This window comes from Suncus etruscus, chromosome 15, assembly GCF_024139225.1.
Source record: "Suncus etruscus isolate mSunEtr1 chromosome 15, mSunEtr1.pri.cur, whole genome shotgun sequence".
NCBI classification, from domain to species: Eukaryota; Metazoa; Chordata; class Mammalia; order Eulipotyphla; family Soricidae; genus Suncus; species Suncus etruscus.
Genome location: NC_064862.1, coordinates 41,297,042 through 41,311,095, shown reverse-complemented (window position 1 = coordinate 41,311,095; position 14,054 = coordinate 41,297,042). Strand labels below are relative to the sequence as shown.

Genomic DNA, 14,054 nt, shown 5'->3' with positions numbered 1-14,054 from the left:
GCCTGGTCACTATGCTTAGGTCTGGTGATGCCGGGAGCCACCAGAGCTATATCTAGGTGATAAAGCTAAGTGCTATAAAGGCTGGAACAGAGATCAAACCTGAGACCTCACAAATAACAAAGAAAAGGCAGACACTTGATCAGATCCATACCCCATACCCAGCAGTGCTCAGGGTTACAACCTGGATCTGTACCCAGGAATCACTCCAGACAGACTCAAGTGATCATATGGGATACTGGGGCTAGAACCCAGGTTGGCTGAATTCAAAGCACATGCCCTACCAGCTGTACTATCACTGTGGCCTAAAAGAGTAATTTTTAAGTTAATTTTCCAATGAAAGAGGGGATATTTCCCCTCTAAGAAAAGGAACCAAACATGGAGGGAAGACAGGAAGGAGGAAGGAAGGAAGATCTAGATTGGAAAGAAAGAAGTTAGAACAGGAGCAATAGCACAATGGTTAGGGTATTCGCCTTGCATGTGGCTGATCCCTGGCACCACATATGGTTACTGGAACCCTGCCAGGAGTGATGATCCCTAGATGCAGAGCCAGAAGTAAGTCCTAACTACTGCCAAGAGAGGCCTACAAAACAAAAAAGTAATGAATTCAGCAAGGTTGCAGTTTAGGCTAATAGAAAATAACTTTTAGGGGGGCTAGAGAGATAGTATGGAGGTAAGGTGTTTGCCTAGCAAGCAGAAGGATGGTAGTTCAAATCCTGGCATCCCATATGGTCCCCCGAGTCTGCCAGGAGCGATTTCTGAGTGTAGAGCCAGGAGTAACCCCCTGAGTGCTGCCGGGTGTGATCCCAAAACCAAAAAAAAAAAAAAGAAAAAAAATCTTCAAAGAAAATAACTTTTAGAATGCAACAAATGATATACTATTAAAATCAGGCTGGAGCAATAGCTCAGCAGTAGGGCGTTTGCTCTACACGTGGCTGACCCAGGACAGACCTCGGTTCGATCCTCTGGAGTCCCATATGGTCCCCCAAGCCAGATGCGATTTCTGAACACATAGCCAGGAGTAATCTGAGCGTCACTGGATGTGGCCCCCACCAAAAAAAAAAAAAAATCCCCAAACATCTTTAAATAAAAATTGTTTTGTTTTTGTTTTCGTTTTAGGCTACACTTGGCAATGCTCATGGATTACTCCTGGCTCTGCATTCAGGAATTACTCATGGTGCTCAGGGGACCACATGAGATTCTAAAGATCGAATTCAGGTTGGCTATGCACAGGGAAAACCCTATCCGTTGTGCTGTACTCCAGTTCTCCAGCCCCAACAGAATGAATTTATAATACCTACATGACAGATATCCCATGTCCATAAATCAGAAACTTAATATATTAATTCTCCCCCAAATGATCTGCAGATTCAGTGCCACTTTATCCAAATCCCTTATAGCATTCCTGCAGGAAATAAGCAAGCTGAATCTACTTATTCATTAATTTACTTTTTATTTCTGGGCCTCCTAAGCAGGGCTCAGGGATCACTCAGTCATACGCAACTAGTCTGTGGAACACAGTCCAATACTTAGGCTCAGCAGAACTAGGAGCCACCAGGACCACATCCAGTGATGCTCCATGGTTATGTGGTTCCAGGACTGAACTTGGAGTATCAGGCAACAATTCATTAATACCTTCCTTCTTTCCTTCATTCCTCTCTTCCCTTCCACCTTCCCTCTCTTTCTTTTTGTCTCTCCCTTCCTTCCTTTCTTCTTTCCTCTTCTTTTTCTTGTTTTGCTTCTAGGGCCACCCAATGCTACTCAAGAATGACCCATGGCAGTGCTCATGTGACTAAATGGGTCTCACACCTCCCGTGTAACCCCCAACAAGCTTATTCTTTTTTGGTTTTTGGGTCACGCCCGGTGGCGCTCAAGGTTACTCCTGGCTCTGCACTCAGAAATCACTCCTGGCAGGCACGGGGGACCATATGACCATAAGGGATGCCGGCTACTTGCAAGGCAAACACCCTACCACTGTGCTTTATCTCTCCGGCCCCGACAAGCTTATTCTTAAAAAAAACAATGCGAGGGACCCAGAATAGCCAAAACAATGACAAAGGCTGGAAGACTCACAACTCCTGAATTCAAATCTTAGTACAAATTTACATAACCAGGCCAGTGAGAAAAACTATTGCACTTAAGGCAGATAGATACCTTGCATGTAACTGACCTCAATTTGATTCTAGCATCACACAGCTCCTGCAGCCCTGGAGACCCCCAAGCACTGTCAGAGGGGCCTGCTTACTTCCTAGTACCACAGAGCTTAAGCAGCATTGTGCTCTCAAGTCCTGACCTGACCGTGACTGCTGGCCTAGTTGGCCAAGAATCACTGGGAATAGCGTCAGGGGCTCCTGAGAACCCCTTGAGAAGCCTCCCTCAAATAAAACCAAACCAGATCTTCATAATCATCACAGTATAGTATTGGTATAAAGAACAGACACGAATCATTGTAATAGGATCAAGACTCCAGAAAAGGCAGAAGACACAGTAGAGGTGAGTGAGTGGGTGGGTGGAGGGGACAACGTGACTGTTAGTGGATACAAGGTTTCTTTATGGAATACAGAAATTTCTGAAGGGAATTATTGCAAAATTTTGAATATGTTGGAAACTACGTAGCTTAAATACATTAAAGCTATTCTTGGGGGAGTGCAGGGGCAACTTCCCACTAGGGAATTCAGGGGCCACTCCTGATGGGTCAGTCTGAGGGCCTGGCAGTGCTTCGAGTCACCACAGCAGTACTTGTAGTCAGCAGCAGGGTTAGAACACAGTATCCCTGGCATTCAGGATCCTCCTGGAGCCTCCAAGCCTTTGGCCTATTTCCCGAGCCTAATGATACTGTTTATGACCCCAAAATAAAGAGATAAAAGCACTTTTTATTATATCAAAACGCAGATTAAGATTAGGTACATCATATTCAGTATATTTTTCTTTTTCTTTTTCAATTTTTGGGCCACACCTGTGGTGCTCAGGGGTTATTCCTGGCTGCGCTCAAGGAACCACTCATGGCAGGCTTAGGAGACCATACTGGATGCTGGGGATTGAACCCAGGTTGGCTGTATGCAAGGCAAGAGCCTTATCTGCTGTGCCATTGCTCTAACCCCAGAGATTCAGTATATTTTTCAACTTTCAACCTATTGACTTACCCTGAATAGTATAAATAAAGCCACCTGCAACTCCCTCCACGCCTTCCATGAATTCATGAGGCAATGCACCCTCTCCAGCCTGAAATGAATACAAGTACTCAGTTTTACTGCTAAGAATACATTTTTTTATAGATCAAAATTTACTTGCAGAAAAGCACAATATAACTCCACAGCAGATAAATTCACCTAAGATGCTAGTGTCACTGTCAGAATTTGATCAATATTTTTGTTCTATAATGACAGTATTGATGATCAGGTCTATACAGTAGTCTACACAGGGTTCAGAACTCAAATTCTCTCTTGGTGGTGGTGGTGGGGAAAGGTTTTCAGGAGGGGGCGGGGTGATGAGAGAAGGGGCAGTGATGCTCAAGGGATCATATGGATGAGTGAACCAGGGTCAGTTGCATGTAAGTTAAGTGCCTTAAGTACAGTGTTTACACTGTTCTCTCTAGCCCAAGAATATTTTGGGGGGAGGATGGGTCCACCCCCAACTGTATTAACAGGCTGCTCTCATTTTGGTATGTGGCAAACAGTACCAGTGATGCTCAGGGAACATTGCAGTATTGAAAACTGAATATAAGGCTCCACATAGAGGAAAAATATGAGCTAGCTCCCTGACCTTGTCTATTTTAAAACTGTGGGTGGAGTTGGGTCAGTATTCCTCAGTACTAAAGGATTACTCTGGCTCTGTGCTTAGGAGTCACTCGGGGGACCATATATGGTGATGGTAACTGAACTGGTTGGTGTCAGCTACATGCAAGGCAAGTGCCTTAACAACCCCTGTACAATCTCTCTGGTCCCAAAACAGACTTTACTTAAGAGTGTCAGAATCAAAACCAGGAGTTTATACACGTGAATCACATACTTTATCACTGAGTTACATATACTCCTGGCCACTCTGTGTTTTCTTTGGATCATTTAAAACTTGATAATAGTATCACTGTTTGCTCATTAACATCTACCTAAATAGACACAGCATGACTTTTATTTTGGATACATTTCTGATTCACTTGCTTGTAAGGGAACAAGATTTCGAAAAACTTTCCAAAAAAAGAAAGAAAAACTTTCCACCTTACAGATTATAGATGAAAAGCATTATGTATAAAGAATGTCTTAGAATAAGCAACTAAGTTACCTCTTTTATTACTTGAACATTTTGCCCTCAAAAAAACCTACTTTTGGGCCAGAGAGATAGCATGGAGGTGGGGCATTTGCCTTGCATGCAGAAGGATGGTGGTTCAAATCCTGGTGATCCATATGGTCCCCTGACCCTGCCAGGAGTGATTTCTGAGTGTAGAGCCAGGAGTAGCCCGAGTGCTGCCGGGTGTGACACAAAAACCAAAAAACCCAAAAACACCCTACTTTTTCCTCATAAAATCTTGAGTCACAAGTAAAAATAATTTTTTTTGTAACCTGCTCACAGAATTCTAGTCCATTACAGATATTTTAAAGTTTCATAATTCAAAGTGAAGCATAATATTAAAAAACACTTGTTTTAAAATACAATTAAGAAAAAGATAACTGGGGCTGGAAAAATAGCACAGCAGTAGGGCGTTTGTCTTGAAAGTCCAACCCGGATGGACCCCATTTGATTCTCGGCATCCCATATGGTCCCCAGAGCCTGCCAGGAGTAATTTCTGCGCAAAGCCAAGAGTAACCCCTGAGCTGCGCTGGGTCCAAAACACTCCCCTGACAAAAAAAAAAAAAAAAAAGATAACCAAATTTCATTTAAAAACCCTAAAAGATATTTTAGAATTACTTTATATTTATAACATTTTATAATATGAGATTACCCTAAATATACCCTATAGTTAAGTTAGTTTAGCAAATTTACATTAATTTGGGGACCTATTTGTTTAAGGCTTTTCTCATTACTGAACTGTAAGTTTTAGTGGACTTAACTGTGAAAGAATCAGGCTTATTTTGCCCACCACTAATACCTGGTTTACTATTGGTGGCCAATTCTATAACAGTGTACTACTGCATATTATTGATTTCAAGTTAAGGAAATAATTTAAGTGAATAAGGATCGATTTCTTTTAATAAAAACATACCTTAAGACTATTTTTTTTAGTGAAAATATACTAAGCTTGTGAATTTAAATGCCAGAAATTTCTAGTCATTAGACCAGACGCAGTGGTCCTCAAACTATGGCCCGCGGGCATATTGTATTTATGTCTGTTTTATTTCTTCATTGCAAAATAAGATATATGCAGTGTGCATAAGAATTCGTTCATAAGTTTTGTTTTTACTATAGTCAGACCCTCCAATGGTCTGAGGGACAGTGAACTGGCCCCCTATTTAAAAAGTTTGAGGACCCCTGGACCAGAGCATTAAGAATGACAGATAAGAAAAGATAGTCCAATGGGTAGGTTGTTAGCTTTCACATGGCCAACCCGAGCTCAATCCCCGGCAACCTAAATGGTCCCGCAAACCTGTCAAGTTTGACCCCTGAGCATTGGTCCAGTCTAGAGTAAATTATGATCATGGCCAGGTGTGGACCTTCCTCCTCCACAAAGAAGAAAGAAAGATTAGGTCTATCACCACTACATTCGCCACTTATTTAAAGTTCATCTCTTTACAATTGCTTACACATTTTGAGGGGATTTTTGGGCCACACCCGGTGATGCTCAGGGGCTACTCCTGGCTATGTGCTTAGAAATCGCTCCTGGCTTGGGGAACCATATGGGACACCAGGGGATCGAACTGTGGTCTGTTCGACAAGGCAAATGCCCTACTGCTGCACCACCACTCTGGCCCCTACACACTTTTAATAATCCTATATAAATTTTGAAAAATTTATCTGCCAAACTTGTTTGCTTTTGGACCATACCAAGAAATCTCCAAGTGACAGTAAATGATGATGGTAAGGAAAGGGAAGGGAAAGGAAGGGGCAAAAACCACAAGTCATGATTAAACTTAGGTTTCTTGCGTGGAAAGCAAGTACTGTTGAGCTCTTTCTGGTCTGTCAAATTATTTATTTATTTTGGTTTTGGGACCACACCTGGAGGCACTCAGGGGCTGGTTCAGTGGTTACTCCTGGGATGTTGAGAATAGAACCTAAGTCAGTCACGTGCAAGGCAAACACCCTACCCACTGTGCTGTTGCTCTGTTAATCTTTTGAATTTGAAGCAAATTTGAAACAGAGAACACAAGGCAGATCTCTGTAATATAAATGAAAGGAAAAAAATCTTTTTTTTACATGCATGAGCAATCTTTTTTTTTATAAAATATTTTAGCAACATAATTACAAGCATGATGAAAACAATCTTATTTTCCAACTCTTTTGTTTTTATTTTTATTTTTTTCGTTTTGGGGTCATACCCAGCAGCGCTCAGGGGTTACTTCTGGCTCTATGCTCAGAAATCACTCCTAGGGGCCGGAGAGATAGCATGGAGGTAAGGCGTTTGCCTTTCATGCAGGAGGTCATTGGTTCGAATCCCGGCGCCCCATATGGTCCCCTGTGCCTGCCAGGAGCAATTTCTGAGCCTGGAGCCAGGAATAACCCCTGAGCACTGCCAGGTGTGACCCAAAAAAAAAAAAAAAAAAAAAAACCCAAAAAAAAAAAAAAAAAAAAAAAAGAAATCACTCCTGGCGGGCTTGAAAGACCATATGGGATGTGGGGATTCGAACCATCATCCTTCTGCATGCAAGACAAATGTCTTATCTCCATGCTATCTCTCTGGTTCCGTCTTTTGTTTTTAATTTTTAATTTTGGGCACAATGGTTTACAAACCGCTATTAGAAAGATTTCAAACATGAACTATTCCAGCACCATATCCTCCATCTTGTTGTCTGCTTCCCACCACCATTGTCCGAAGGTCCCTTGCCCATATTTCTCAGGACTTATCCTATATAGTAGTCTAACTGACACATTACTATCAAGGTTTTCTGAGTCCTCCTAAGTGTTCATTTAGTTTGGTTTTCAGGCTTATTCCTGCCTATGTGAACAGGGATCACTCTGTACTCTCTTTGCACTCTGTACTCTCTCCAGCTTTGAGAAAGTGTTCTTAAAGTATGGTAACTTAGAGCTGGGGCAATAACACAGTGGTAGGGTGTTCGCCTAGAACACAACTGACCAGGATTAGATCTAGAATGCCAGATGGTCCCCCAAGGTTGCCAGTAGTGATTTCTGAGTGCAGAGCCAGGAGTAACCCCTGAGCACTGCTGGGTGTGGCCCAACACCCCCCATATATGTTAACTTATTTGTAAAAATATCATACTTTTTAAAATGCACATATCTGAAGGCAGCCCTATTTGCTGGAGCTTAAATATCATGGAAGCCTTGAAGCCTTGAGTTTATTGGGATGGAGGTTCTACAAGGTTTGCTTATATTTTCTCTCTGATTTTTTAGTAACCATGAATGATAAAGTTATTCATGACGGGTTCAGACAATAAACACCCAACCCCTTTACACAAAATATTCAGTGTTTCATACTGCCAGGGTTAGTGTAGAAACCAAATATATGCTAACATATGCTATATAACCTTTAAGGTTGGCTTACTGTAATGACTCTGAGAACTCCACCTCCATCATTTACTGTCACTTGGTGGAGATTTCTTGACAGCAGGCCTTGGAGATCTTGGCTCTCCCACACAATGGTACCTTCAAAGCTCTTTGTAGAAAGACAAGTTTTTAAAGAGAAAAGAAAAAATTATTTCTAAGATATAGCAGTTAAAAAGTTTATGTCACGGGGCCGGCGAGGTGGCGCTAGAGGTAAGGTGTCTGCCTTGCAAGTGCTAGCCAAGGAAGGACCGCAGTTCGATCCCCTGGCGTCCCATATGGTCCCCCAAGCCAGGGGCAATTTCTGAGCGCTTAGCCAGGAGTAACCCCTGAGCATCAAACGGGTGTGGCCCGAAAAACAACAACAAAAAAAAGTTAAAAAAAAAAGTTTATGTCACATCCCAAATACACTATTGCTTATATTCTGGTATCTATTTTTGAATTTTTTTTCCAGGTAGGCCTGAAAAAAAAATTATAAAGAATATATAAATAATCTTACATTTCTTAGTGTGGAAAAAGAATTTATTTATGCAACTGTTACAACCATTAATTAAAACAAAACATCCCCCCAATTCTTTTACTGTCCTAGAATAGACAACCTCAGTTGCATCTGAAGTCGATACATTTTATCACTGCAGTTATTTTAGTAAACCTGGTTCCCCCACTTCTGCAACATCAGGCAGTTAAGAGAATGAAGTTGTGGAAAAATAAAACAAGACATAATTTTTTAAATGTGTGTACAAAATACCATTGAATGTCTGCATTTCTACTGTCAGACATTTGAATGTTATCAAAAGCCTACGAGTAAGCTAAGTTTTGATGTAAAAGTATGTTTTTTCCCTACTGGTTTGCTTTCTATGTTTTATTTGTTTGGGGGCCATACCCAGCAGTGCTCAGGACTTACTCCTGGCTCTTCACTTAGGGATCACTCCTGGTGACACCAGGGATGGAACCTGTAGATTGAACTAGGGTTGGCTGTGTGCAAGGCAAGCATCCTGTTCACTGTACCTATTCTGCATTTTTATTGCTGTTGTATTTTTCTTTGTTTGTTTTTTTTTGGGCCAAACCTGGAATTGCTCCTGGCTTGGGGGACCATATGAGACCCCGGGGGATCGAACTGAGGTCTGTCCTGGCTTAGTTGCGTGCAAGGCAAACGCCCTACCACTGTGCTATCGGTCTGGCCACAACATTTTCTGGGTTAGTCAGTAGAACTACTCAATTGACCCCTTTCCACATCATATCTCAGATATTTAATATTTCAGGATAAACTCTAGCTGGTCAGACATGACTGGGAAATACCCTTTTATTGTGGTTCCATAGTACTGAGTTTTAGAAATGTCCTCAGATGGGGCTGGAGAGATAGCATGGAGGTAAGGCGTTTAAGGTCATCGGTTCGAATCCCAGAGTCCCATATGGTCCCCCATGCATGCCAGGAGCAATTTCTGAGCATGGAGCCAGGAAAAAACCCTGAGCACTGCCGGATGTGACCCAAAAACCACAAAAAAAAAATAAATAAATAAATAAAAAATAAAAAAGAAATGTCCTCAGATAACATTAAAAATAGCCTGGAGGGGCTGGTGTGGTGGCGCTAGAGGTAAGTGTCTGCCTTGCCAGCGCTAGCCGAGGGACCACGGTTCAACTCCCCGGCATCCCATATGGTCCCCCAAGCCAGGAGCGACTTCTGAGCATATAGCCATGAGTAACCCTGAGCGTCACCAGATGTGGCCCAAAAACCAAAAATAAGTAAATAAATAAATAAATAAAATAGCCTGGAGCACTCAAGGTTACTGAATGAATGATCTGTTCATCTTAAACTGTGTAAAACTTTACAACCATAGTGGAACTTAACGCCATGGCTGATGAGGGCAGTTGTCAGCCTCCTTGCAGCACAGAGTCTCCAACATATATCTCAGACTTGCTTAGAGCAAACCTGGGTTGAGAATTATATTTCAGACTTACAGAACTTTTATTTATCTTGGACATGGGCTGATCTCTACCATTATCCTGCTTGCACTGTTCCCAAGCCCAGGCTTTAGATAAGTGTGACTGATTTACTCAAATAGTCTGCGTCTAGTATGTCAATTCACACCATTTACTCTGATTAACAGTATTATATTATAATTTGTCATGAAAACAATCATGTAGTTCTCCACTTCACAGAGCACAATAATATGCAAGGCCTATCAAGAAGTGTGGCTCTAACGCCACACTGGAGGCATTGGGAAGCTCTCTCTGATGGAGTGCTATACATTACATCACAGGTACAGTTGGTAGCATCCTCTACCACTTTGGAGAGCAGTCCAGGGCCATAAAACATCCAGCGCCTGCCTTTGAATGCACATACCCATGCTATGAAAGATTGCCCCCATAGATTGTCTCCTGTACCTCTGGTAAGATGAACTGCTCCACAGGCTTGTACCACAACTTGTTCACCTGCACGCCACAGCTCGGAGGACTAAAACGAGCAATAAAGAGGGCCTCCTACAATTGGGGAGGGGAGAGGGAAGACAAGAAGAAATACTTTATATTAGATATTCCACATGAGACCTTTTTCGTGTGTGGTGGTGAAAAAGTGGGCTGGGAGGGGCCCAAATGGTGCTCAGGAGGCGCAGGAGATATCTTGACTACTGGAATACCAATCAGCAATTCAGTGCTAAGGCCCAACAATGCAGAGCAGGTAACGAGCTATAAATCTCTCATCAGTTAAATTCTCCATGGTTCAAACCGTGACTACTCAGGTCATGCTGCACTTTACATGTAACTGAGTAATCATGTTTAAGTAAAACCATTTAAGATCATCAAATTTGTCAAGAAATTCTAAAATATTTATGTAATTTACATAGCAGGTAATTCATTTCATTTCATTTCATGATAGGTACTGATACCTTATTTTATTACTTTATTTTAACACCAGGGTTTACAAAGTTGTTCATAATATAGTTGTTTCTGGCCTTTAATGTTCAACACCATTCTTACCACCAGTATAACAATCCCTCTACCACTGTCCTCTCATTCTTACCCATATCCCAAGTCTGTCCCCTTGGCTGGCAGAAAATAAATATTTATTTTAGATTGTTACAACTACATGGCTAATGAGATTATGGAACAATACTTCGGTAAAAGAAAATGTATAAAAGCTTTCACAATGGGGGTATTAAGTCATATAATATATAATTTTTTTAAACTAAACAAAAGCAAACCTTAGTGTAAGAAATATTAGAGGAAGTATGAGGTAGTATTAAATTAAGCCGTTAAAAAAGGGTTTGGGCCTGAGTGATAGCACAGCCATAGGGCATTTAACTTGCATGTGGCCAACCCGGATGGACCCGGGTTCAATCCTCGGCATCCCATATGATCCTGAGCCTGCCAGAAGCGATTTCTGAGTGCAGTGCCAGGAGTAACCCCTGGTGTGGCCCCAAAACCAAAACAACAACAACAACAACAAAAAAAAATTCCTTCCTACAGTGACCCAGAAACATCTTTCCAAATATAATTTCTTGCTTTACTCCTTTAAATACACTCTGCCCAAATCAGACTCCCCAAATAACAGGAACTGGTTTAAAATTTTATTTCCTCTAAATTCTTTTTTTGTTTGTTTGTTTGTTTGTTTGTTTTTGGGTCATACCCAGCAGCGCTCAGGGGTTACTCCTGGCTCTACACTCAGAAACCACTCCTGGCAGGCTCGGGGGACCATGTGGGATGCTGGGATTTGAAACATCGTCCTTCTGTATGAGAGGCAGAAGCATGCCTTACCTCCATGCTATTTCTCCTGCCCTCCTCTAAATCCTTACTACAAAAACAAAAACAAAGAAAAACAAAAAACCTAAAGCAGCTGTGTTAGCTTTGTATTACAGTGAGAAACCTTTAGAATAGGAAGAAGTACTATTGTTTTACACCAAAAATACTAAGTTTTTATATTCATTACAACTTTTGGAACTCTTAAGATTTTTATCCTTTATTGTTTGTTTGGGTTTTTTTTTGACCACAACCAATGGTGCTCAGGGTACCATATGGGATGCTGGATAGAACCTGGGTCAGGAACTATCACTTTAGCTCCTGAAACTCTTTAGACTTTAAGAATATTAGGCTAAGAACTGGTCCAACTTCTTTTATAGACAGAACACATTTATTCACTGGTATTTTCTTCCCAAACCAACAAAATATTATAGCAATCCAATAAGTAAAATGGTAGAAATCTCCCAAAAAGATATAATTATATTAAACCAACATGTTATATGCCATGAGGAAAAAATGCTATTACTGAAATAGAAAATGAGAAAAATATGTACAAAACAGTGCATACCTCCTGTTCTGCCTGATAAAGTTTGACAGTAATGTTCCTCTGGAAACCCACATTATTAGCATCAGAAAACACTCCAAGACTGGTAATGACAATTGGGTAGAGAACTCTGAAGCTCACACTGACAACTCGGTCCTCAGAAAGCCCTGATGAAGTATCTTCAGAAAGACTGAATGCTTCAATTTCCTGATTCAGAACTGAGGAATGAATAAAAAAGTAAGCTTTATATAATAAAATATTCTGTAATATTTTTTTATTTTTTATTTTATTTTATTTTTGGTTTTTGGGCCACACCCAGCAGTGCTCAGGGGTTACTCCTGGCTGTCTGCTCAGAAATAGCTCCTGGAAGGCACGGGGGACCATATGGGACACCATGATTCGAACCAACCACCTTTGGTCCTGGATCGGCTGCTTGCAAGGCAAATGCCGTTGTGCTATCTCTCGGGCCCTATTTGAAGAATCTTAAGTGAGCATGTCCCATATGACTTCTATCTTCAGAACTATTGTTTGGCTGAGCCCTTATTTCCAGTTACAGATAAAGAAACAGAAACCCAGAAATATACGAGTAATTTGTCCAAAGTCACAGAACTGAGAGCTGGCAATCAAACCTAGATTAGGTGACTTCAAATTCAGAGCTCCTCTATATCTCTCCACAGCTGTTTAAGTCAGAGCCAAATACGACCTATTTCAAATAATTTTTTTCAATGACCACAAATCAATCATGAGAGATCACATAGAGCAGTTAATATGGTTGAGAAATCAGTGCCACTTTGAGGAATAATACATCATATCTTTATTATTTTAGAGGGAGAGGCCTCTCCAACAATGAAGGACTGACAGTTTGGTGCTTGGACAGGTGATAAGGTGCTGCTCAGGCGTAGGCTGCTGAGGACACCAACCAAGTGCTGGGGTTCAAACTCAAGGCCTCACACATGCAGGATTTGTATTTGAGCTAACCCCTTGGACTTAAAAACTTATTTTACAATATATCAGGGGCCAGAGTGACAGTTCAGTGGGTAGAAAGCTTGCCTTGCACATAAGCAACTCAGGTTCAATTCCCGGCATCCCATATGGTCCCCCAAGCACCAACAAGAGTGATTCATGAGAGCATCACCAGGTTGGCCCCCAAATAAAAACATTGTATCAATTTTTTTGTGTGTGTAGGGGCTGCAGAAATAGTGCAAAGGGTCAAGTACTTGTCTTGCATGTGCCCAAGTCAGGTTCGATCCCTGGCATCCCATATGATGCTCCAGGCACAACCAGGAGAAAATCCTGAGTGCAGAGCCAGGAGTAAATTCTGAACATCGCTGAGTATTGCCAAACACTAAAAAATATAAAATAAAAATTTATATTTCTGGGCCTGGAGAGATAGCACAGCGGCGTTTGCCTTGCAAGCAGCCGATCCAGGACCAAAGGTGGTTGGTTCGAATCCCGGTGTCCCATATGGTCCCCCGTGCCTGCCAGGAGCTATTTCTGAGCAGACAGCCAGGAGTAACCTCTGAGCATCGCTGGGTGTGGCCCAAAAACCAAAAAAAAAAAAAAAATTTATATTTCTGGGGCCGGAGAGATAGTACTGTGATAGGGTGTTTGCCTTGCATCTGCCAACCTTGGGGGTGGGGGGAAACTGGTTCGATTCCTGGCATCCCATATGGTCCCCAGCCTGCCAGGGGTGATTTCTGAGTGCAGAGCCAGGAGTAACCCCTAAGCACAACTGGTTGTGGCCCCTAAACCAATCAATTAAGCAAGTTTAAAAAATTGTTTTTATTTCTTTAAAATGTTGTTTTCCAACTTTGCTGATCATACCATCCCATGTGAGACATTTATATATACATATTTACAAAATATATTACTAACAGTATATTCCCATTACACTAATTTTTAGATAAATTAAAATTCTCACATCTCAAAAATAATTTACATTGATTTTAGAGTTCCTAGAATGCTATTTTATACTTAGTAGATAATCAATAAAATGTGATTAGATAGAATTGATGGCTCCTGCCCAATTATAAATGTGAGCAGAAAGGGACATAGAGGAGAAAATGATTTTGGCATCTGTTGAGCAAACATTGGCTAAAGTCCAGACTCCATTGTAAATTACCGATGTTTT

At 41.4% G+C, this 14,054-nt stretch overlaps 1 protein-coding gene and 1 pseudogene across 1 annotated transcript in view; both read right to left on the bottom strand.

The window, feature by feature from the left end:
• Window positions 1-14,054, bottom strand: part of B3GALNT2 (beta-1,3-N-acetylgalactosaminyltransferase 2) — a 50,205-nt gene that overhangs the window by 19,479 nt on the left and 16,672 nt on the right. The window contains exons 4-7 of the mRNA XM_049789001.1: window positions 11,948-12,141; window positions 10,030-10,125; window positions 7,646-7,756; window positions 3,141-3,219 (exon numbers count right to left, since the gene is read on the bottom strand). Coding sequence (XP_049644958.1) covers window positions 3,141-3,219; window positions 7,646-7,756; window positions 10,030-10,125; window positions 11,948-12,141 — 480 coding nt within the window. The remainder of the gene's footprint in view (window positions 1-3,140; window positions 3,220-7,645; window positions 7,757-10,029; window positions 10,126-11,947; window positions 12,142-14,054) is intronic.
• LOC126031878 (uncharacterized) lies at window positions 8,223-8,345 on the bottom strand (annotated as a pseudogene).